General features: G+C 36.8%; 1 protein-coding gene across 1 annotated transcript; it reads right to left on the bottom strand.

Moving 5' to 3' along the window:
• Positions 1–779: 779 nt before the first annotated feature.
• On the bottom strand, positions 780–1,379 carry LOC109184961. Its single transcript, XM_019334956.1, has one exon. The coding sequence runs from the start codon at positions 1,377–1,379 to the stop codon at positions 780–782; it is 600 nt and encodes a 199-aa protein (XP_019190501.1).
• Between the last annotated feature and the right edge of the window lie 24,306 nt (positions 1,380–25,685).

Genomic DNA, 25,685 nt, shown 5'->3' on the forward strand with positions numbered 1-25,685 from the left:
CCTGAATAGAACTCCAAGACAGCCGGTCATAAGCTTTCTCGAGGTCCAATTTAATTACCATGTACCCCTTCGCCCTTGGCTTTGTACGCATGGTGTGCATAACTTCCTGGAACATGAGGACATTGTCCGAGATCTGGCGAACTGGGACAAAGGTGCTCCAAAAAGGTCCCACCATCTTAGGCAAAATAAGCTTGAGCCTATTGGTGATTGTCTTTGTGACGATCTTGTGGCCTACATTTCATAGGCTGATGGGTCTGAATTGCTTAATATTTTCCAGGGCCCGAACCTTATGGATTAGTGCAATGAGAGTTTGGTTTAAACCTTCTTGGAAGAGTGCACGTCACGAAAGCCTGTCTGACCATACTGTAAATGTTCTCTCCAGTTTTATCCCACATGTATTGATAGAAACCTGCTTGGAACCCATCTGGTCCCGATACCTTAAACGGTTTCATGTCCTTGAGAGCATTGTGAACTTCTTCCTTTGAAACCGCCCTATTAAAACAATCTCAGTCAAGGTTAAGTAAAGCGGGGAATGTTCGCGCCCAGTTGAAAGTTCGTGTCCCCGCCGGTCCCTTCCGCAAAGAGTTGGACGTAGAAATTTTGAATGTGTTCCCGAAGCTCATCCCCTTTCGAGAGCAACACTCCATTATCATCCATTAGCCATTGGACGGAATTTCTAGACTTGCGAACTATCGCAGCTGCATGGTAGTAAGTTGTGTTCCTATCGCCAGAGCTTATCCATTCCTCCTTGGACCTCTGAACCAAATAAGCTCTTCCTGTCATAGAATGTCTTCGAGATTCTCCCTGAGCTTCAGCTCAAGCTTTGCCAGGCCTCCATGGTACTTGAATGCCATGGTCTTCTGAACACCACTTAGCCGATTCATAAGGACCCTTTTGCGTTTAAAAACGTTTCCAAAAGACTCCTTATTCCAGGTAGCCAGCTCGCTAGCAAGATTCTGGGTATTCTCCAAAAAGCTTCGGTCTGATCTCCAAGTGCGCTCAACCACACTATGCACATCATCACGGGTAAGCCAAGCTGCTTGAAAAATGAACGGTGCTGGCGACGGCTTTTGCCTCTCCCCCTCTACATGTATTAATAAAGGCGCATGGTCATAAGCAATCCGGGCTAAATGAGTTACGCACGCACCTGGGAACCTATTGCGCCAATCGGTGTTACACATGGCCCGGTCAAGGCGAGCTCCTTTAAAGGCGTCATTGTTACCGCCTTTCACCCAAGTGAGCTTTGGCCCCGAAAAGCCCATATCGATAATCCCTTCTTCTTGGATCCAGTTGACAAAATCAGAGATTCTATGCGATGAGTAGGAACTGTAGTTGCCTGTCTCATCTCTATTCAGGACTAAATTGAAATCCCCGGCCATGTGCTAGGGTCCAAAGATACCACGCTCCGAGTGGGAAAGATGCTTCCACAATCGCCGGCGCAAGTGGTGAGCTGGGTTCCCGTAAACTGAGGCTAGATGCGAGGGCAGCTTATTATCTGTCTCCACTTGTATAAGAATGAACTGGGGATGAGTATGTTGGATCGAAAGCCGCAACAGGTCCTTCCAAAAGACCCAGATGCCACAACTGAAGCCCACGGATTACACTTGAACTATAACAACCCAAAATTTCATTTTTATAAATCCAGTATTAAGAAATCCCAAAGTAACTTTTTCACTCCATTAAAAAATTTTGCGATCAATTGGTGTTTGAATAAAATAATTTTGTCGCATTTTAAAATTAATTCGACACCGAAGAAATGAATCCCATTCGAAAATCCCTAAGTTTTCGGGTACTTCGCGTACCAAGATTTAAATCGAGAATTTTATCTGAGTGAGATCAGGAGAATTAAAAAGGGAATTTTGAACAAGTGTTCATCCATATAGCTTTTGGGAAAATTCACTTTCAACCCCAAAGTAATAAAAGATAACATTTCTAGCCTATGGTTCATGATACATGGTGGACCACAAGACATCCAAAATCCCTTATTGATTTATCTTTTAGCTTGGGAAATTACCCCTTTGCCCTCAACCAATCATTGTGAATCATCCTAGGGTTTTGAACCCTATATAAACCCCCTTATTTCATCTCATATTCCTGAACTCATTCTTTGCCTCTTCCTCACCATTTTGTCTGCCAACAACAAGAAGAGAAACAACAACCTAGTAAGCTTGTTCATCCTTCATTCTAGCCTCTTTTCTCTTCTAGTTTTCTTAAGTCTTTGTGGTTCTAGGCTAATTATAGAAGGTGTGTTTGGGAAGTGTAGGTGGTGAAGGAGGCTCAAGCTAGGTGAAGAGGAAGAAGAGATCCAAGCAAGAAGATTAGACTACGTACAAGAGGTATAACCCCGTGGATTCCTCTTTAAATTTGGCTCTGTGAAGCCTAGTTTTGAGTAGAAATGAGTAGAGGGTATGAGCTTTTGATGTGTTTATGCATAGAAGTGTTTTAGTATGTGTTTGTGAGTTGTTGAAATTGTTTTGGACTTGTTTAGATGAGATTTTGCAGGAGAAATGTCATCTGGTGCACAACACAGTGTGCACCAGATCAGAGTGGCGGCTCTAGCCGCGGCCCATCAGAAGGGCCGCCGGCTAGAGCCGTGGTGGCACGGGACTAGGGCACGGCCCTAGAGGAGGGCCGTTGCCTAGTCCCGGCGCTTCAACAGGGCTCTAGGGGCGGACCATGAAGAGTCCCGCCCCAGGTCCCTGAGTATTGTCTGTGAAGGATTCTTGTGCAGTGGCTGGGCCCTTGTGGCTCAGCTACGTGTCATTTTGGACCGAGTGTTACGGGCCCTTGTAGCTCGGCTCTTCGGGATCGTCTCGACGCACGTTTTCGCTTTGACTTCGTTGAATTTGGATTTAAAATGAGTAAGATGTGAATGGTTTATTGAAGAATTGTTACACAGTGCATATTTTGATAAGTTCTATGTGTTTGAGAAATTGTTAATTTTGTGATCAGGTAATGTTTTTATTGAGTAAAGAAGCATGATCCTTTGAGACTATGATTTATTATGAAAGTATGATTAAATTGTATTATTTGATCAATGAGAATAGAAGCATATTTGTTTAGTGAAATGTATAGAAATTGCTATGTTGCAAACCGAGCATGATGATATATTTTTGAATACTTCATGTTAGTTTATACATGATTTAGATGCATGTTATAGAGCACTTTGACATTTCACATGAGTCATATTTCAAAAATGCATAAGGGGCCAACGTGGGTCCAAGAATACTTTCAAAAACCATAAGCATGTGGTATATCATTCTTTGATGCATTGAGAAGTAGTAGAATTGTTGCATGCATGAGATTGATGCATGAGAGATATATTTATGCATTATCTATATCGGTGAGGTTTTGGAGGATACCGTTTGGACTATGTTCCTCTCGGGAGATAATTATGGACATTGCGGTCCCAGTATATGTAACGCGGCGTGTTCCCACTTTACGAGGTTGGAAACTTCCCGCCGGGCTTGGAATCCTGGTTAGGGGGTGTGCACACTAATAATTCGATACTTGATTCCACAGAGTTTGAACCACGAGATTTGTTATTAGGTCGGAATTATGCCATTCCCGATGGGGTGAATCACACTTCTGTGAAACCATAAGCCGTCTACGAGTATAAGAGAAAGAAAGAGAGTCAACAGAGACTCGAGAAAGAGAGTTAACAGAGACTCAAGTATGAGAGTCAATAAAGACTCGAGAGAAAGAAAGAGAGTCAAGAGAGACTCGAGAAAGTAACAAAGAAACCTCCACAGAAAGTACTCTAATTTATAAATGAGTGTATGATTATATTATTGCACTTGATTGCATAAAGAGTATGATTACATTATTGCACCAGATTGCATAAGAGTATGATTACATTGTTGCACTAGATTGCATAAGAGTATGATTACATTGTTGCACTAGATTGCATAAGAGTATGATTATATTATTGCACGAGATTGCATAAGAGTATGATTATATTTTTGCACTAGATTGCATATGAGTATGAATATATTGTTGCACTAGATTGCATAAGAAGTATGATCATAATGTTATACATGATTGTATGCGAATAGAGCATCGTAAAAGATTGTTTAATGAGAAGTTTAACTTGAGATATTTCTTGAGCATGATTATTGAGTTGTATTAGAAGCTTCACTTATCAAGTTATGCGATAAGAATATGAAAGCATGTAAACACCTGTTATATGGTCTTTTATCATGATCCAATCCGTAAGCATGAGTTGCTTCTTAAGTTATTTGAGAAGTCTATATGTTGATGAATATACGTGATCAGTCTTATACATATATAAGAAATGCTAGCTGATATTATAGGGTGCAAGCATTTAGAAAGAATATGATAATCTTAAGATGATTTGAGATTAGTTTATGGCTATAAAGATATCAAATGTTTTCAAAGTATATGCTAGAATGCTTTACAGGGTTGAGTGTGGTTATACTTAGCTTCGTGCTAACGGGTGTTTTTCCTGTTGTCTTATGTGTTGCTTGTAAAACCCCTTTCAGGTGGGCCCAGTGGTGAGAAGAGATCGAGTTAGATTAGTCTCTTAGTTTGAGATGTCTAAACTCTAGTTTTAATTATGATCATGTTATGGATTTAGACTTATGACTTTATGTTTGAGGATTGATGTAGACTGTGTTGGGGTGACGTTTTTCCCCCTTACATTTCCAATATTTTATTATTAGTACCCAAACTTAATCTTATTTGTAGTTTTACCCCTTTTTGCCTGTGCAATCACCAAAGAGTGGTGGTTGTGGCGGTGACACTCCCACTACTTATCATCTAGTTTTCCGCTGGTTAGTTTATGTTAATGTCTGTTTAGAGATGTAATTAAGAGTTAGAAAAGTGGGATGTTACAAATTGGTATCAGAGCGGTACGAACCGCGGGAAACTTAGGATGTTTTACCCTAAAGATTGAGTATAGAAACTCTATGTGAAAGTCCTAGGAAGGAAAAGTTAAGGAAAGACCTTTAAGTTGAAGCCTTAAGGAAGACAAGCTAAGATGAGAACTTTAAGTAAAATCCTTAGAAGGATAAGATTAAGGAAAGAGCCCTAAGTTATGAAAACTGAGATGAGAAGGACTCTAAGTCCAGTGACCAAATATGAGAATCAGAGTTAAGAGAAACTCTAAGTATCAGTTAGGAACGCGGAGAGGTCGTGAATTCCTTTGTGATTGCTTATATGTTTGTGCTTTATCAATGTGTTTATAAAGTGTTTGTTTCTATCTTTCGAAAGGGAAACAGAGAAGTTTTTCAGTGAGAAGTTAAAGTGAAAGTTAAAAGTTGAGATTGTGAAAGTTAAAGTTTGAAAGTGGAAGTTTTATAAAAGTGCTAAGGTGAAAGTATACGAGTTTATGCTTATGCCTTGTTTATATGATTTACCAATATGCTTGTTATGCCTTTGATAACTGCTTTGAGAAAAGTAGAGAAGTAAAGAGAGTATTTGAAAGAGAAAAACCAAGAGTTTGAAAGTTTAAGCTTAGAAGAGAAGCTGTTTTTGCTAAGTTGTTAAAGTAGAAGAGATGCCTTTGTTGCTTAGTGTAATTTGCTTGTTGCAAGTTTGTCTTAAGCTTGAGAAGTTAGAATTAGCTAACTTGTAGTCGTGCTAACGAGAATGATATGTTCTGATCATGTTCAAAGAGTTCCGCGATGCCGCCGCGAAGAGTTAGAGAGGAATCTTCTCGCTCCTCAGGACCTGGAGTGTCGTCATCCACGGATTTGACGGAGAGTCTGCGCCAGCTCACTCAGTTGACCCAGACCATAGGAGCTGTCGTACTCATAGGAGTAACGGTCGCGGGGATGTGTCCAGAAATATCACGGGACGCAATCCACCGTGTTTCTTGGGTCAGGACGATCCGGAAGTTCTTGAGAGTTGGATCCGCACATTCGACAAGTTGTTTGACGTGGTAGGATGCCCAGAGGACCAGCGAGTAGAGGCTGCTGTCTACTACCTACAGGGAGAAGCTGACCACTGGTGGGTTATGGATGGACCGGCCGTGCAGGCAAGAGAAGGGTTTGACTGGGGAATATTCAAGATGGTGTTGAGAGAAAGATTCTACCCAGAGCATGTCAAGGCTGCCAAATATGAGGAATTTCTACATCTCGAGCAAGGGAGTTTAACCGTTCAGGAGTATCATGCCCGCTTTGTGGCACTGTCTCGATTTGCTCCTACCTTAGTACCTGATGAGGCGAGTAAGGCTCGCAAGTTCATTCGAGGGTTGCACTATGATGCTCAGAAATCTTTCTCAGTGGCGAGATTTGCTACATTGAATGATGCTTATGAGTCAGCTGCTGGTTACTCCAGGATACAACCGTTGCACCGAGATGCCATGCAAGGGATGAAGAAAAAGAATGATGGGATGGAATCACAAACGAGCAATGGACACAGGTTCAATCCGATGAGTAGACTTGACCATAGAGGTGGAGAAAGGAGAAGCAGGACTATGAGACAGGGAGTTGGAGCTGGAGGACCACCGAGAGAGGGGACTACGGTATGCCCGAGATGTGGCAAGGATCATCCTAAGACCACTTGTGGAGGATCACATATAGTTTGCTTCCGGTGTGGGAAGCCGGGTCATAGAGCCGCTATTTGTCGTTCCCCGAGAACGGAGGGATCCCATGGTACGAACCCGAGCCAGCCACCTAGAGGTCCGATCAACCAGGCACCGAATCAAGCTATGGGACGTGGCTACCCACCGAGAGGAGGTCCACACAGAAATGGGAATCAGGGACGAGGTGAAGCACCGCAAGGACGTACCGGAGAAGCTGGACTAGGGAGGATCATGGTCATAGGACAGACTCAGGCTGGAGATCTCAAGCTCGAGAAAGGTAATACTCTAACTTAGTATGAGTGCGTTACTTTTGCTTGGATGCTTAAATAGATGTGCATATTTGAGAAACTGTTATAAGTTGTTGCAAGGTGCTAAAAGATGTGTTAATCTATGAGTTTTGGAAAGCTAAAAGCTAATTGAGTTGCTTTAGAGTAAAGCTTAAATTTGAATGCTACGAATTTGAAAACAAGAGAATTAGAAGAATGAAAGGAGATATGAGTAAGAATGGAAAATCGTTAGGGAACGATTAGAGTTCATGTTAAAAGAAGTAATTTTGGAAGTAGCGTTCTACCCAAGTAAAGTAAGAGTAGAAAGAATCCATCTTCGTTAAGGAAGAATTAGACGAAGATTCGTTCCGAGTTTATATTAGTTCGAACAATCCCGAAAGAGGAGTTGGGAAGTCAAAGAATTGACTAAAGAAAGTGAGATGTCTTAAAGTGAAGGACTACACTCAATTTTGACCCGATTTGAAGATTTGACAAAGTCAGAGGACCGACTTTGGTTTGGGGTCGAACCGGATCCGACCTGGTTAACCCGACACAGTGGCAGGTCTAAGACACGGGCTGGAACGGGACCTGTTCCGTGTGACGGAACGTGGTCACGGACCACGTAATGGTCCATGACCTGGGGGCCGTGTCAGCTTTGCTGACGGCGGGCTTTGGCTCGGGCTATTAGGAGAGCCGCTGCCAAGCCCCACCCCTTAAACCCTTGTGTTGTTTCTTCCAAAGCCGAGAGATCAGATTCACACCATCATCTTCTTCTTCTTCTCTTCTTCGTTGCACACTGCCTCAACCTCAACCAAAAGCCTATCTTCTCCAAAACAACGTAACATCTTTCAACAAGGAAACTTCAAGAGTGTCATCCGCAAGTCATACCAAGTACCAGAAAAATACTAGTTGGAGCACTCCCTGCAATTTCAACAAGATCAAGACCGCAAAGCTTGGACCACAATGGTGAAAGGTAAACAACAAGTCAAGGGAACTAGTCAAGAAGCGCCTACCTACTCGGTAATAAGAGGTAAAACCTATTTCCCCAAGTTCTTTTCTGAAGATTATAATAGTATTTTGGAGAATCGGGGTTTGTTGAGAAAATTTCTGAGAATCCAAGAGGAAATTTACCCTGATTTAGTGATTGAATTCTATGAGAATTTATCCACAAAACATAAGAAGGGAGTGACTTCGATTGTCTCTAATGTGAGAGGCACGAAAGTAGAATTGACACCGCAGAAATTGTCAAATTGGTTTGATTTACCGATGGATGGGTTGGATAAGTATGATCGAGAGGATTGGGTTGCCCACGCAGGGTTGACACATCAAGAGTATTTGAGATACATGACCGGGAGTAGGGAAGAGTTCCCTAAGGAATATCGTCCCGAGAAACCTACTTTGACTGGAGAAAAGAAATTGCTAGTCTTGTTGATAAAAGAGTGCTTGTTTCCGTGTAGGAACAAATCTACAGAGATTGGTAGTTGGACATGTACCATTGCTTTTATGTTGAGATTTGGTCGTGCTATTAACTTTCCAGTTTTGATTCTTAAGCACATGGCTTACTTTAAGGCAAAGAACATGAAGAATCTACCATATGGCATGATGTTGAGTTGGGTATTCAAAAAGATGAATTTACCTGAGATGGGAGAAAGAATCCAAAGGACTACTAGGTCGGCTCTGAATGCCGTCAATCTGAGATACTACGAGTTGTACCAAGTCGATGAGAACAAGTATTTGACACTAGCTGATATTGTTAAGAAGCCCTTGGACGAGAAGATGACACTTGTGGTTAGTTTGAATGTACCACAAAGAAAGTGGTTGAGTGTTGGGATCGAATCAAGACACATATATAGCTGAGGATAATGGAGAAGGGGTTACAATGGGAACTGATTCGGGAATTGGCATGAGCCATGAAGGAGCACCATTTACAGCTACCCAACAGGGAGCACCACAGGAGTATATGAGTGGGCCTCAAGGACCTACTTATGGGGACCTTTATGCTATGATCAACAACCGTTTTGACAATCTGAGTGCTCAAGTGAGCTATGGTTTTGCCAACTTTGATCAAAGGGCTACAGTCATAGAGCAAAGGATGGGGATTGAGAATGTACAGAGATGGACTCCCTATGGTTGGGATCCAAGCTACATGCCATCAGGCGACTCCTCGGGAGGCTTTAACCAAGGTAACTAGTTAAGCTCTTAAGTTCAGTTTTAGATTCGTCGGTGCAGTTGTTAGATTTTAGATAAGATAGATAAGAACTCAGAGATTCCTAAATCTTTCCCAAGTCTTCCAACAGAAAATTCTAACCTTTTGGTTATATCACCTTTTCTCTTCGAGAACTTGATCCACCCGTTTCTTCTAAGTTTCGGGACGAAACTTCTTTTAAGGGGGATAGAGTGTAACAACCCAAAATTTCATTTTTATAAATCCAGTATTAAGAAATCCCAAAGTAGCTTTTTCACTCCATTAAAAATTTTTGCGATCAATCGGTGTTTGAATAAAATAATTTTGTCGCATTTTAAAATTAATTTGACACCGAAGAAATGAATCCCATTCGAAAATCCCTAAGTTTTCGGTTACTTTGCGTAACAAGATTTAAATCGAAAATTTTATCTGAGTGAGACCGGGAGAATTCAAAAGGGAATTTTGAACAAGTGTTCATCCATATAGCTTTTGGGAAAATTCACATTCAACCCCAAAGTAATAAAAGATAACATTTCTAGCCTATGGTTCATGTTACATGGTGGACAACAAGACATCCAAAATCCCTTATTGATTCATCTTTTAGCTTGGAAAATTACCCCTTTGCCCTCAACCAATCATTGTGAATCATCCTAGGGTTTTGAACCCTATATAAACCCCCTTATTTCATCACATTTTCTTGATCTCATTCTTTGCATCTTCCTCACCATTTTGTCTGCCAACAACAAGAAGAAAAACAACAACCTAGTAAGCTTGTTCATCCTTCATTCTAGCCTCTTTTCTCTTCTAGTTTTCTTTAGTCTTTGAGGTTCTAGGCTAAGGATAGAAGGTGTGTTTGGGAAGTGTAGGTGGTGAAGGAGGCTCAAGCAAGGTGAAGAGGAAGAAGAGATTCAAGCAAGAAGATTAGACTACAAGAGGTATAACCCCATGGATTCCTCTTTAAATTTGGCTCTGTGAAGTCTAGTTTTGAGTAGAAATGAGTAGAGGGTATGAGCTTTTGATGTGTTTATGCTTAGAAGTGTTTTAGTATGTGTTTGTGAGTTGTTGAGATTGTTTTGGACTTGTTTGGATGAGATTTTGCAAGAGAAATGTCATCTGGTGCACAACACAGTGTGCACCAGATTAGAGTGGCAGCTCTAGCCGCTAGAGCCGTGGTGGCACGGGATTAGGGCACGGCCCTAGAGGAGGGTCGTTGCCTAGTCTCGGTGCTTCAACAGGGCTCTAGGGGCGGACCATGAAGAGTCCCGCCCCAGGTCCCTGAGTATTGTCTGTGAAGGATTCTTGTGCAGTGGCTGGGCCCTTGTGGCTCAGCTACGTGTCATTTCGGACCGAGTGTTACGGGCCCTTGTGGCTCGGCTCTTCGGGATCGTCTCGACGCACGTTTTGGCTTTGACTTCGTTGAATTTGGATTTAAAATGAGTAAGATGTGAATGATTTATTGAAGAATTGTTACACAGTGCATATTTTGATAAGTTGCTATGTTGCAAACCGAGCATGATGATATATTTTTGAATACTTCATGTTAGTTTATACATGATTTAGATGCATGTTATAGAGCACTTTGACATTTCACATGAGTCATATTTCAAAAATGCATAAGGGGCTAACGTGAGTCCAAGAATACTTTCAAAAACCATAAGCATGTGGTATATCATTCTTTGATGCATTGAGAAGTAGTAGAATTGTTGCATGCATGAGATTGATGCATGAGAGATATATTTATGCATTATCTATATCGGTGAGGTTTTGGAGGATACCGTTTGGACTATGTTCCTCTCGGGAGATAATTATGGACATTGCGGTCCCAGTATATGTAACACGGCGTATTCCCACGTTACGAGGTTGGAAACTTCCCGCCGGGCTTGGAATCCTGGTTAGGGGGTGTGCACACTAATAGTTTGATACCTGATTCCACAGAGTTTGAACTACGAGATTGGTTCCGTAGACGGTAGGAGATATTGGGTCGAAATTATGCCTTTCCCGATGGGGTGAGTCCCACTTCTGTGAAACCCTAAGCCGTCTACGAGTATAAGAGAAAGAAAGAGAGTCAACAGAGACTCGAGAAAGAGAGTCAACAGAGACTCAAGTATGAGAGTCAATAGAGACTCGAGAAAATAACAAAGAAACCTCCACAGAAAGTACTCTAATTTATAAATGAGTGTATGATTATATTATTGCACTAGATTGCATAAAGAGTATGATTACATTGTTGCACGAGATTGCATAAGAGTATGATTACATTGTTGCACTAGATTGCATAAGAGTATGATTACAATGTTGCACTAGATTGCATAAGAGTATGATTATATTGTCGCACGAGATTGTATAAGAGTATGATTATATTGTTGCACTAGATTGCATATGAGTATGAAGAGTTTTTTCCCATAATGGTCCCTTGACTATCGCTCATTCTCAATTATGCATTCCGACTATTAATTGCACCCAATGTGGTCCCTTGACTTTAAAAAATTATCCCAATTTGGTCCTCCGTTACAATTTGGTCCATTCATTCATCTGGTGCTGCTAATTCCTCCGTCCATCACTCCATTGTATTACACGTACTGCATTTGAGTTTCAAGAAACAACCACCGTAAGCTCCGTTCACGCCGGTAAGCCAACTCACTGCCGGAGATCTAGCTGCCGTTGCTCCCTTCTCCACCACCGCCATACCAAGTCGGAGAGAGAGGTCCACCCGCTGCTTCGCTGGAGTGCTCTGTTAATGCCGGAAAGGGAATAGCAACTCGCCGGAAAGCAGGGGAAGCCGTAACGCTGTCATGCTGCAAGAATCTGCTGCCTTGCTTCACCGTGGTTGCTGTCGATCTGCCGGAACTGCTACTCGCCGAGAGAATTGATGCTGACCGAGAGAAAGGGAATAAAGAACATGCTGCATTTGATTCCTGATTTGAACTAGGTTGATGTTCTAAACTTGATATGTAGATTAAACAAAGGGATTGCTTTTAAGTGGAGATTATGTTATTCTCATCTATAGATGAAATATTCTTTTCTTTAAGTAGAGAAATAGTGGCATGCTGAGTAAAATTGATTGTTTGGTATGCTATTTTAGGCTCAAAATTAAAGAATTTATGGGTGTAGTTAAAAAAATGCCCTTTTCATGTTCTGGTTGTGCAATGTGCATTTTCAATAGAAGCTTTAAATTCTTTAATTTTTAAAAACTATTTTATTTTTGCATGTTATTTAGCTTTTTGAATCTTCAATAACAATCTATGCATCGATGATCTGCATGTAGATGAGAATAATTATAACAGCTGCTTGTGTATTTATTACTGGTAAGTGTTCTTTCAAGCTGGAGATTATTTGCATACTTTGTTAGTATTGGTTGCTAGTATTGTGTCAGATGGCCCTCTAAATCATTGGGGTAAAAGCGATTGTGATTATATACTTGGAATCTATATAGATTGCCACAATTGCTTTGAGGTTCTTTGGATTTTAATGGCCGTTACCTCTGAAGAACCAACTGGAGAAAGCCTGACTTATACATCCCCTTTACTCATAGAGCGAACAGAAAATTGTCAAAGCAATGAACACGTTATTAATATAGAACAAGGTGGTGATCCTTCATCTTCAGACTCGTGGCTTGAGTTCATCTCGGCACGATGATAGACCATTTGCGAGAAATTCACCATCTACTTCATCAAACGGATCAAATTCTCAAAGTCCTTCAGTCGCAAGGAGAGGTGAAGGATTTGGTCGTCATTGGAGCCCATTCAATACCGTGCTCTGTATTTCCATTGAGCTAGTATTCACTTTAGGGCAAATTATTGCAGTTGTCGTTGTTTTATCTGTATCAGGACAAGAAAACCCGCAAACTCCATTATTTGCTTGGGTTTCGGGTTATGCACTTCGATGTGCTGCAAGTCTTCATCTCCTATATTGGCGCTATCTTCATCGCAATCAGGCCGCTGAGAGGAGGTCAGCTCAATTTCGACAAGGTTCACGTCGAGTTAATTCTTCCTTCGATCCTAATTCTTACATAACCTTCTCCTTAACCCGGTCCTCAGAGGATGAAGTGGAGAATTGATGAACAGAATGTTCAAAGTGGGTTTCCTCCAAGAAGTCAAAGCTCCATGATTCACGTTGATGAACAAAATGGTCAAAGTAGGTTGAATTGACGGAAATACCCCTGAACTTAACACCTAGTTGATGGAAAATATAACGGAGGACCAAGTTGGGGTAGTTTTTTAAAGTCAAGGGACCACATTGGGTGCAATTAATAGTCGGAATGTAAAATTGAGAATGAGCCATAGTCAAAGGACCATTTTGGGAAAAAACTCTGAGTATGAATATATTGTTGCACTAAATTGCATAAGAAGTATGATCATAATGTTATACATGATTGTATGTAAATAGAGCATCGTAAAATATTGTTTAACGAGAAGTTTAACTTGAGATATTCCTTGAGCATGATTATTGAATTGTATTAGAAGCTCCACTTATCAAGTTATGCGATAAGAATATGAAAGCATGTAAACACCTGTTATATGGTCTTTTATCATGATCCAATCCGTAAGCATGAGTTGCTTCTTAAGTTATTTGAGAAGTCTATATGTTGATGAATATACGTGATCAGTCTTATACATATATAAGAAATGCCAGCTGATATTATAGGGTGCAAGCATTTAGAAAGAATATGATAATCTTAAGATGATTTGAGATTAGTTTATGGCTATAAATATATCAAATGTTTTCAAAGTATATGCTACAATGCTTTACAGGGTTGAGTGTGGTTATACTTAGCTTCGTGCTAACTGGTATTTTTCCTGTTGTCTATGTGTTGCTTGCAAAACCCCTTTCAGGTGGGCCCAGTGGTGAGAAGAGATCGAGTTAGATTAGTCTCTTAGTTTGAGATGTCTAAACTCTAGTTTTAATTATGGTCATGTTATGGATTTAGACTTATGACTTTATGTTTGAGGATTGATGTAGACTGTGTTGGGGTGACGTTTTTCCCCCTTACATTTCCAATATTTTATTATTAGTACCCAAACTTAATCTTATTTGTAGTTTTACCCCTTTTGCCTGTGCAATCACCAAAGAGTGGTGGTTGTGGCGGTGACAATCCCACAACTTATCTTCTAGTTTTCCGCTGCTTAGTTTATGTTAATGTGTATTTAGAGATGTAATTAAGAGTTAGAAAAGTGGGGTGTTACATGAACCCAATTCGAGAAACCAATCATTTTGCAAATTGCGTTAACTTGGGCACCCGAGACCTTTGGTTCAAAAAGGCCCAAGATACAAGGTCTATACATCTTGAGGAAATGTTTGAGGGCGCGAAGGAACGCCTTGCCACCCACACCCTGACAATTCCAGAAAATGTAATCCATAAACAAACAGACAAAGAGAGAAAAAAGGTCAAACAAAACCAAAACAAGAAAAACCAGGAAGGCAAACAAAAAAAAAAAAAAAAAACCACAGGCGGGGGCACTCATTGAGCTCCCTCGTTACCTCCTTTCTCATGCTATGCCGGGGCCCCCTCGAGATCCATGACAACATCCCCCTCGTCGTCTAAATGCTCCGGCGGGTCTGTGTGGTGCTCCTTCGTGGGCTGCCACACCGGCGACGGGATCGTGCCACCTGTGTCTCCCACGTATACACGTGATGATCGAATCACCAACCCGCCCTGCGCACCCCGGACAACGACATGCTCATCTGCCTCCGCTGCCCGCCTAGAGCTGCCAACGTTCTCCCTTCGCACTCTAGGTAAAGTTGCCGATGCTCTGTGATTCGTCCCCTGTAGTAGCGAAGGTTCATTCGAGATTTGTTTCTCCTTAGCTATCACATTTGTCTCCGATTTTTGTCACCCCCGGCCGCAGGTGCCTGGCCGTTTCGCGATGCTGTTCTGACGACCTCCCCAACTGTAGGCGCTTGTCCTTCCCCTATGTTATCCCCTAGTATCTCCGCGTTCCCAGACATTGCCTCCACTTCGACCACATCGTTGTCTCCAATTGATAGCGGCGCAAATCTAGACGCTTCGACCACCGCTCCATTTCTGCCCCTGGTTCCCTCCCCGGGCATTGGTTGCAATCAAACGTCGTCGCTGGAGGTCTGCCTCGCCGTTGTGTCGCAATCATCCAAGCACCAAACGGGATCGTAGGATCCTTGGCCTCTTTCATCGCAAAACGCGCTTGAGCCCTGTTAGATAAACTCTCCTCTACACTCTGATTTGCTTCCTCCCCTGCACATCGCTCCCTTGGTCAGCCACTGCTTTATGGAGCAGCGGGCAAGCCTCCTTCGCATGACCGTAGATCCCGCATGAGAAAGAAACCAGATATATGCCTTCATATGCCACCTGCCTGACCTTCCCCTCGTAAGTGAACTTTGAGATTAGAGGCTTTCTCATATCAATCTCCACGTAAACCCTCGTAAACTTACTTCAAGAAACTAGGCTGGTGGCCTGATCCACACGAACTGTCCGTCCAATTCGATTCCCGAGCTTCCTGAGAAAAATAATATCATAGTACTCCACATGTATACATGGGATTGTTACCCAGACAAGCATCTTCTCTGTGGTGTCGTTCATAGGATCGAAATCTGGTTCTCATGGCTTCACGATCAGATAGTGATCCAACACCATCCAGGGGCCTTCATACATTGCAAACTCTAAGTCATCAATTGACCCGAACCGCACCAGGTAGTAGTCATTATCTAAGGCGATCAGGTCCTGGCTACCTTTCGGCCTCCACATAGCCGTCAACCGCCGGAGCATGTACGCGTATCCTACCCGCCCGCCCCATCACCTTTATGATTAGCGCCTTTCTCCAAGGAGCCCGGATCATCTCCTTTTCTTCCTTGGTTAATCTGATTGTGGGGCACAGCGGATCATTGTTCTCATCCGCCACAATATCGTCGTGATCGCTTACAGGATCCGAGTGGCTCCGTTGTAACGCCTGGCTCGCGGTGATCAGCCCCGCCGCACTTTCTGCGTATGTCCATCTCAGCGTCGCTGGTGCCTATGTCGACTCAGGCACCATAGAAGGCGCCACTGCGCCCCCCGTGCCTTGAACCACCGATGAGATCGCCTCTTCGCCCTCCACCATCGCATCCATCAGCGTCTCTTGGACTATCTCAATCTCCTCCATCGTTTCGGCTTCCATGGTCACGATCATCGCGCTCTGATTAGCCACCGGTGCATTCCATTTTGACTTTTTCGTGCTCCGCTCTAGAAGATCGTGATCCTCGGTTGAGCGCTGCATCGAGGGCTTTTCCTCCTTTTCTTAAAATTTTTATATAATTCCATTCAAAAATGATTTATAATTCTCGTTAACGTAACATAACAATATTGGTAGAATAAATTATTTAGAAATAATTGATGTAAAGTTCCCGATTAGTCATCATCGATGTTGAGTGGAATCTAAATACAAAATTTAAATATAAAAAAGGACAAAGGCATGTAACGAGGACTTTAAGGTAATGAATTATGTCTCTTTTTATTATTATTTTAGTTCATCAGGTTAGGTTATGAACGTTAGCACAAGTCCGTGGTAATGTATTTATTAAGTGAATAATTGAATTATTGGTTTAAGATAACATGGACTAAAATTAATATTATTATCTCAGAACTAAAATACAAAAAATGATGAGCGGTCCCGTTGACCGTGAGTTTGCATTCACTGACACTGCACTTTAAAATCTGGTACGGTGCCACCCTTGGTAAAATACTGCAAAAGTTTTTAATTTATTCAATTAAAAAATTACATATAGTTAAATGGGTCAAGCATTTTGTGCTCAAATAGCACCTTTGTGACTATCATTGAGAAAAGATCACAGAATTGAACCTCGATATTGGAGTATTGACTCTTTGAATTACAACAAATAGAGAAAATATGTTCATACTATCTTGTAATATAGTCAATAGTACTCAGGGTGTGTTTGGTTGATGGGTTTTGTCCATAGGAATATGTATGAAAGTTATTGTTATTGTTTGGTTGATAGGTTTTTTTAGAACACTACTATGGATTTCGAATACCCCATTAATTGAAAAACTCATACCCAAATAAAATAAGGGTTTCATTCCCTTATTCATTCTCAAGCACTACTATTAGTAACCATTTCCATTCCACCATACTACCAAACATGTTAACACTTTTACCAAAATCTATTACCATTACCAAGTATTTGATACACATTCCAATTCCGATTCTCATGTGCGAGCCAAACACACCCTCAAAATATTCAAAATGGGGGCAAAAATAATATAATAATAATAAACGTGCAAATAAAGTGCACTGCTACTACCTTTTACAGGGCGTTTGGTTTAAGGGAATTTAAATCCCTTCTCACTTAATTCCCACATAATTTCAAAGGCCAAAAAATTCCCTTGTTTGGTTGAAAGGAATTGCAATTCCTCCATTTTCATGGAATTAAAATCTTATGCCCCCCCCCCCCCCCCCCCTCCACCACCGGGATTTTAGGAAGAAAGAAAGATAGTGATGAGTAAAAATTACCCCTTCCTTTTTTAACCTAAAATTAATGCCTAACAACAATGGACATTTTTTACTTTATACTACTTATTCCCTTTCAATTCCCATGTATACCAAACGTTGGAATTGAAATTCTCAATAATTCTATTCCTGTAAACCAAACACTGGAATTTAAATTCCCACTTTATTCCAGTAATTCATCTCACATGGAATTGCAATTACTTTCCTACGTAATTCCCCCTCCAACCAAACGCCCTGTTAAGTTTGGATGTGATAGATACCTAGCAAGATTACCTAGTAAGTGTACCAGGTCAGTCAGGCAAAAGTGGGAGCGTTATGCTGTGCAACTGTGTGCACCATGCAAGGTACACATGGAATTGGATTCATAATTTCTATACTATAGATTCATAATTTCTATACTATAGATCCATAATTTTTATACTATAGATCCATAATTTCTATACTATAGATTCATAATTTCTATACTATAGATTCATAATTTCTAAATTGTATAGTTATCAAATTATGAACATATAATTCAGTGATTTGTTAATACAGAGATCAATAATTAGGAATATGAACATTGGAAATTATGAAAATAAAATTTTGTAATTGTGAATATAGAGTTTAATAATTATAATTCTATAATATAAAAATTATAAATCTAATTTCGTGTGCATCATGTATCGTGCATAGGGTTCTACCGCATAATTTGTGGCAAAAGTGGTAGTCAGCTCGTCCACTGGATACAAGGGGAAAATCTAAATAGGCGCCTAAAATATATGGAAAGATCCATTATCATATTCATCCCAATTTCCCTAAGAAAGGAGAATCTTGCACTTGGAAAAAAAAAATCCAAATTTAATTAGGGAAGTTGCTTAAGTTAAATTTGTAAACATTTTCTTTTTTTTTTCTTTGGGCTAACCGCCTATGTATAAATATTTCCAGGGTATATTGTAAGGGGTTCAATTTCTGTTTGCTGGCAGCCTGACAATAAGATTATTCTTGTGTTTTTCCTGTGTTGTTTACCATAGTGTTGGCATGCCCACCAACTACCTCGTAGTCGTAAAATCAATATTAGCGACGTCTGTGGGACATAATGGAAAGTCATGTCTCAAAAGCAATTCGTTTATCTAACACCATGGTTTTCACCCAGAGGAACAATTGCACCACTTCTGATGCCCGTAGCCACGCCAACCGAGATAGCGCTAGCCCTGACCTGCGAGAGCTGCTTAGCAGACCGAACTAATGAGAACACTCTGTTGATTCACGTCGTCATTCCGCTCAGCTGGCCAATGGGAACTAGGTGCCTGATAATGCCCCAAGGAACGACGTTCTACCACCAGCTACCAAATCATTGGCGTCGACCATAGCCGAGGTGATTACGTGCATGCTGGATAAGTAAGAGAGATAGAGGAAGAGCATGTTGCCATCGCTGGCCAGCAGCCGCCTCCTCTTCCATAGATAGCTAAAGAAGCAGTGCACACAAGGACAGCTTGTCCCACTGAGCAAGCGGCTAACTAAGAATCCCATTCCTACTGCTGTCGAGGTCCAAGAGTTTCCATTCATTCGCGACTAGGGCCCGGGCATCTACTCGTTCATATTTTGACAAGCTTGGCAACCAAAATGCTCGCCGAACACCTGCTCGTTCAACATTTGACAGGCTTGGCAATCAGGCTGCTCACCAAGAGCCCACTCCTCTCCTGTCGAGGTCCAAGAATTTCAGGCTGAAGAATTGTTAGTGTTTTAAGTCTAAACCCGAACTTGTAATTAGCTAAATTATTATGACAACTGATAATGATGACACTCCACTAGCTCCAATTGAACAAGTTTACACATCATTCTTAAAATTTTATCAATACATGAAAACTTCTAAATAAATTTGTAAATTAATTTGTACTAAATCATTACAAAAGTATCTATTGTAGCCATATATTTCAAATTAGTTATCCTCATCATCTATTGACACTAATTGTATCAATTGTTATTGACAAACCCCCAAAATAATTTGACTTAACAACAAATTGAAATTAAAATAAAAATAAAAATCAAGGACTTCATTGTTGTTGATGAAAAGTAAGTTCCAATATATATATATATATATATATATATTGGCAAGCTGTCGTAGGCTCCCAAATTAAAACCTTACAAACGTAGTAGCGGGAGTAAGGATCGATCCGACGAGGAGTAACTAGTTTAACTTTTGTGCTCAAAGAAATAATGGGGGGTTTGGAATATAATGAGAATAAAGATTAAATAAAAAATAATTTAAATAAACAAGAGATTAAATAAATCGAATAAAGCAATGAAAATAATATATTGAAAACACTTATAATAAAAAACTTTGGTTAGTAAAGTTCCACCACCAGAATTTACACTGATCATTGATTCAAAAAGCAATTAATATGCAGTTGAATATTTGTCGTGAAATTATTTCATTTCCGTTTTCCCTTAGTTGTAGGTAACTAAAGCACACGCGGTTTAATTACCCCTAACTACTAAATAATCTAAGACAAGCGCTATAGATTTAATTTAATAGCAGCAATAGGAACTAGGAAAACCGACAAACTAAATAACACAAGCACAAGCGGTTGCATTTAATTTAGAAAAAATATTCTACCCGAGTCCAATTATCACTAAGCCGTTAATAATTAACCCAGTTGCTACTGAATATTAGAATAATTTATAACACAACATTATCTAATATAGCAAATAATTATATCAAGTAAATAACTAGTAGGCCTCCCTAGCAATTAAATGATACAACTATTCAAATAACTTAGAAGAATATTTAATACCTAAATGCATAAAAATTATATAATAAAAATAAATAAATAATCTTACAGCATAATCAATTCCGGAGCTTCAATTCACTAAACCAAGCTAACGAAGTTAGTCACGAATGGACATTGATAACAATTTTAAAGAATAATTGAGAGAGGAAGAATGAACATTGGACAAAAGAACTTTGCCCCTATTTATACACTCTCAAAATATATTAAAGCTATTTTCCACCGTTTATTTTCCTTCTTTTGCGCTTAAGTCGACGCTGCTCCGCTCATTTTTCTCCGGTAAATATTTGCGCTGAAGTTGACGCTTTCCGCTGCTACACAGTTTGTCCTATACGAAGAAAATAAGCAAAGCAAAATGTTAATATATTAAAAGTCCATCATATATATATATATATATATATATATATATATATATATATATATATATATATATATATATATATATATATATATATATATAAACAAAATCCTCCTATTTCATTTTCCCGCTCAAATTTTGTAGTAAAACTTATTTGGTAAGTAAATGTAAAATGAAAATTAATTAAAATTTATTAATTGGTAATATTACATAATTACACTTTCCTTTTTGAAAAATTATACAAGTTTATAATTCTCATATTTTCTACCTATAAATACAATGGATTGGTGAGTTTGGAAATTACAATTTTTCATTTTGCATTATTTCCCTCTTCTTCCTATTCTCTCTGTGGAACCATATCTTGGTGTTGCACTCATGAATACGTAAGTATTTTTTATTTTTTTTACAGGTTTCAAGATGATGATGATTATTATTATTATTATTATTATTATTATTATTATTATTATTATTATTATTATTATTATTATTATTATTTTGCAATTGTCGCTTGAAGTGTTTTTAGTGCCTCTGCATCCAACGGATCGGGCATTGATGGAGACTCGGGAAACATTGGCTACAAAGCTGATTTCATAATTTTCCGGCAACAACGAAGGGCCAACGTTTTTCTTATCAGAAATCAAACTCTTCTCCTCCTCACAGGAAACGAAGCGCTTTGCTGAACCGGAAAGTGATTCTTTTTTTTTTCTCTCTCTCTCTCTCTCTCTCTTTATTCCTCGATAATTACAAGATGTATACGAAAAACGAAACAAAATCCTGATTTCAACACCAAAAACACAGAAGTTAAGGATAGATATCGAGGACTAAGTCACGGATCTGAACTAACAAATATTATTTAATTTTTTTTTTCAAATCGAATTAGAGCAAAATCGAATCAGCTAAAGTCACAAACTTTATTTTATTTTATTTTTTTAAATGTAAACATATCGATTTCTGGAAAAAAAAAATCAAACTTTAATTTAACTTGAAACTGAAAAACAAAATTGCCCCTAAATTACTATTATAAAATATTTTATACTATGGACACATTATTCTTAATTATTTTAATTTAATAATATTATATTTTATTTATAAAAATTCAAACTAATACTTTTAGTACTATTGATGTCAATAAAATTATCTTAATTATTAAGGCAATTAATAGTTTTAAAAAGTCTTCAAATGTATAAATTATACGTAATAATATGGAATTAATTGGTAGGATAATTATATTAAGTAATGTAATTAATAATTTACTATTTAAATTATATAAACTTTTGAATAGTGAATATTTTCTTAAAATATATACACAGACTATGCTTATCAATATAGAGTTAAAATTAGTACAAAATAAATTATACTTACCTTAATAATTAATTATTAATATTATTGTCTAATAATTATACTTACCTTAATATAGAATTAATTTTTAATATAATTTCCTAATTTTTATTAATGGCTATTATTCTAATAATTTTTATTTCCTTCTTTTGTGTCATTACTGTGGTAATGTATTTAAATATTGAAAGAGAACAAATACTATAATTAATATAATTAATGAAATTATTATGATAATTATCACAATATTTGGTAATTATAATTAATATAGTTAATGAAATTGATAAATATAACATTTCTTCCGTGAAAATATTTGTGGTAATTTCATTAAATTATAATTAATAAAATATGAAATATAATTAAGGAAATGACAGGGCGTTTGGTTGGAGGGATTTTAAATTCCTTTCCCACTTAATTCCCACATAATTCCAAAGGCCATTAAATTCCGTAGTTTGGTTGGAGGGAATTGCAATTCCTTCATTTTCATGGAATTAAAATCCCATGTCCCCCCTCTCCCTCCCCCCCCCCCCCCCCCCCCGGGATTTTAATTCCTGGGAAAAAAAGATAGTGATGAGTCAAAATTACCCTTTCCTTTTTTAACCTAAAATTAATGTCTAATAACAATAATGGAAATTTTTGACTTTATACTACTTATTCCCTTTCAATTTCCATGTATACCAAACATTGGAATTGAAATTCCCAGTAATTTTATTCCTGTCAACCAAACACTGGAATTTAAATTCCCACTTTATTCCCAGTAATTCAACTCCCATGGAATTACAATTCCTTTCCCACATAATTCCTCCTCTCCAACCAAACGCCCTGTGAAATTATAAAATTAACAAAATATAAACATTTTAAATACATAGATACATACACTTTGCACTATACTAATCATACAAAATTTAAATGCTACTTTTTTAATTTCTATATTTTTAAAGTATAAATCTATCAATATAAATATATATACTTCTATATTATTATTAAAAACAAATTTTCCTTTCTTACTTTTCCGCCCAAACAATAAAAAAGGGAAAAAAATTACCAATTATTAATACTAATAATAATTAGTAAAAAAGTTAGTAGTAAAATAGAAAAATAATTAAAAAAATCCTTAATTCATGAAAAATAGAAAAAGAAACGGAATTCACTAATTAATTAATACTAACAATAATCAGTAAAAAAGTTTATTGTAATATAGAAAAAAAATCCTTAATTTACTAAAAATAGAAACATAAACAGAATTTAATGATTATTACTAATAATAATAATAATCAGTAATATAGGAAAAATAAAAAAAGGAGTCTTAATTTAAGAAAATGGAAAAAAATGGAAGATTGTAAAAAAAAAAAAGGGGTCATAATAAGGATAACAATAAAAAAAATCCTACCAAAAATTAGAAAAATAAAAAGAAATTCTTAACTCAAGAAAAATAGAAAAGGAAATGGAATGCACTGATTAATTAATGCTAATAATAATCAGTACAAAAGTTAGTAGTAAAATAGGGAAATAAAAAGCTAGGGATCCTTAATTCACAAAAGATCTATACTATTATTAAAAATAATATCCTCATTTCTTACTTTCCCACCCAAACAATAAAAAAGGAAAAAAAATTATCAATTAATAATAATAATAATCATAATTAGTAAAAAAGTTAGTAGTAAAATAGAAAAAAAATTATTAATTCACACAAAACAGGAAAAGAAATAGAATTCACTAATTAATTAATACTAACAATAATCAGTAAAAAAAGTTTGTAGTAAAATAGAAAAATAAAAAAGGATCCTTAGTTCACTAAAATGAAAATATAAATAGAATTTACTGATTATTACTAATAGTAATCGGTAAAATAGGAAAATAAAAAATGAGTCTTAATTAAATGAAAATGGAAAAAAGAAACAGCAGGTTGTGAAAAAAAATGGTCATAATAAGGATAAAAGTGAAAAAAAAATCCTACCAAAAATTAGAAAAATAAAAAAAGATTCTTAATTCAGGAGAAATAGAAAAGAAAATGTAACTCACTAATTAACTAATACTAATAATAATCAGTAAAATTGGAAAATAAAAAAAGATTCTTAATTCAATGAAAATGAAAAAAGGAAACGAAAGATTGTTCAAGAAAAAGGGGTCATATAATAAGGATAACAGTAAAAAAAAAAATCTAACAAAAAATTTAAAAAATAAAAAAATTCTTAATTTACGAAAAATAGAAAATAAAATGGAATTCACTGATTAATTAATACTAATAATAATCAATAAAATTAAAAATTACAATTAAAATAGAAAAATAAAAAAGAATACTTAATTCATTAAAAATGAAAAAAGAAACGAATTTCAGTGATTAATACTAATAATAATCAGTTAAATAGGAAAATATAAAAGGATTCTAAATCTATACTATTATTAAAAACAAAATTCTCCTTTCTTACTTTCCCGCCTAAACAATAATAAAGAAAAAAATTAACTATAATTAAAAACAAAATCTTATGTACTTAATTTTCTGCCCAAACAATAGTAAATAGTAAAGGTAAATTTAAAAAAAAAAAGATGAAAAAAAGGAACAAAAATATTTCACAATAATATTCTATATCATCAATTAAAATGGAATGAAAATTAGGTAAATTGTAAAAAGAAATGAATATTAATAATTGACAGAAAATTAAATATAGAAAAATGAACAAAAATTAGGTTAATTGAAAAAGGAAGTAAATATTAATAATTGTCTGAAAATAAAAAATAATTCATAATTGACTAAAATATAAAAGAAAATGGTCAGATAATTACATTTTAATTTTTCACAATAATATTACAAAGTATAATACATCAAATCACAATTATGTCATAAATTTTTCACAATTTTAAACAATAGAATGGAAATATTTCAATAATAATAATATTCTACATCATCAAGTAAAGGTAAATTAAAATTGAAAAGGAAAAATTTCAATAATAATATTCTACATCATCAATAGTAAATGCATATTTTAAACAATAGTAAAGGTAAATAAAAAATGCAATGAAAATTAAAAATTAAATGGATATATTTCAATAATAATAATCTAAATCATCAATTAAAAATGAAATGAAAATTGGGTAAAAATATCACTGCATCTGATATTTTAATTGACTAATTGATTGAAAATAAATAATGATATTACTAATTGACTGAAAATATAAAAGGAAATGAATATTAATAGTTGACTGCAAATAAAAAATGATCCATAATTGACTAATATGAAAAAAATAAATGGTTAGATCATTGCATTGTAATTAAAAATGGAAGGGAAACTACCAATGTCGTGTAGAAAGAGGTTTCAATAATGTGTAAATAAAATCATTGATATTATGTTTTTTTAAATGACAAAATTGCTATATATCTAGACAAAAAAAAATATATATATATCTTTCATACAAATGAATTAAGATAACAATTCATTCATATAACTGAGTTGCTAGAGAACAAACATATTTGCCTAATTTATTAAAAAAAAACTAAACAATGATAAATAAAATCTGCAAAGTTACAGCACCGCATGCGTACATTTATTCATTAGCTATTAATTTGAGCAATTATTTGCTTAAATTCAAACAATAATAACATCAAACCACATAAATGATCCAAGCCGTATCTTCAATTGCACTATATAATATTTGATGTTCTAATTTAAATAATTATATATTAATTCAAATATTCTTAATATATTACAATAAATTTATTCCGTAAATCACACGGGACAAATACTAGTTAT

Source organism: Ipomoea nil, unplaced genomic scaffold (assembly GCF_001879475.1).
Source record: "Ipomoea nil cultivar Tokyo-kokei standard unplaced genomic scaffold, Asagao_1.1 scaffold1298, whole genome shotgun sequence".
NCBI classification, from domain to species: Eukaryota; Viridiplantae; Streptophyta; class Magnoliopsida; order Solanales; family Convolvulaceae; genus Ipomoea; species Ipomoea nil.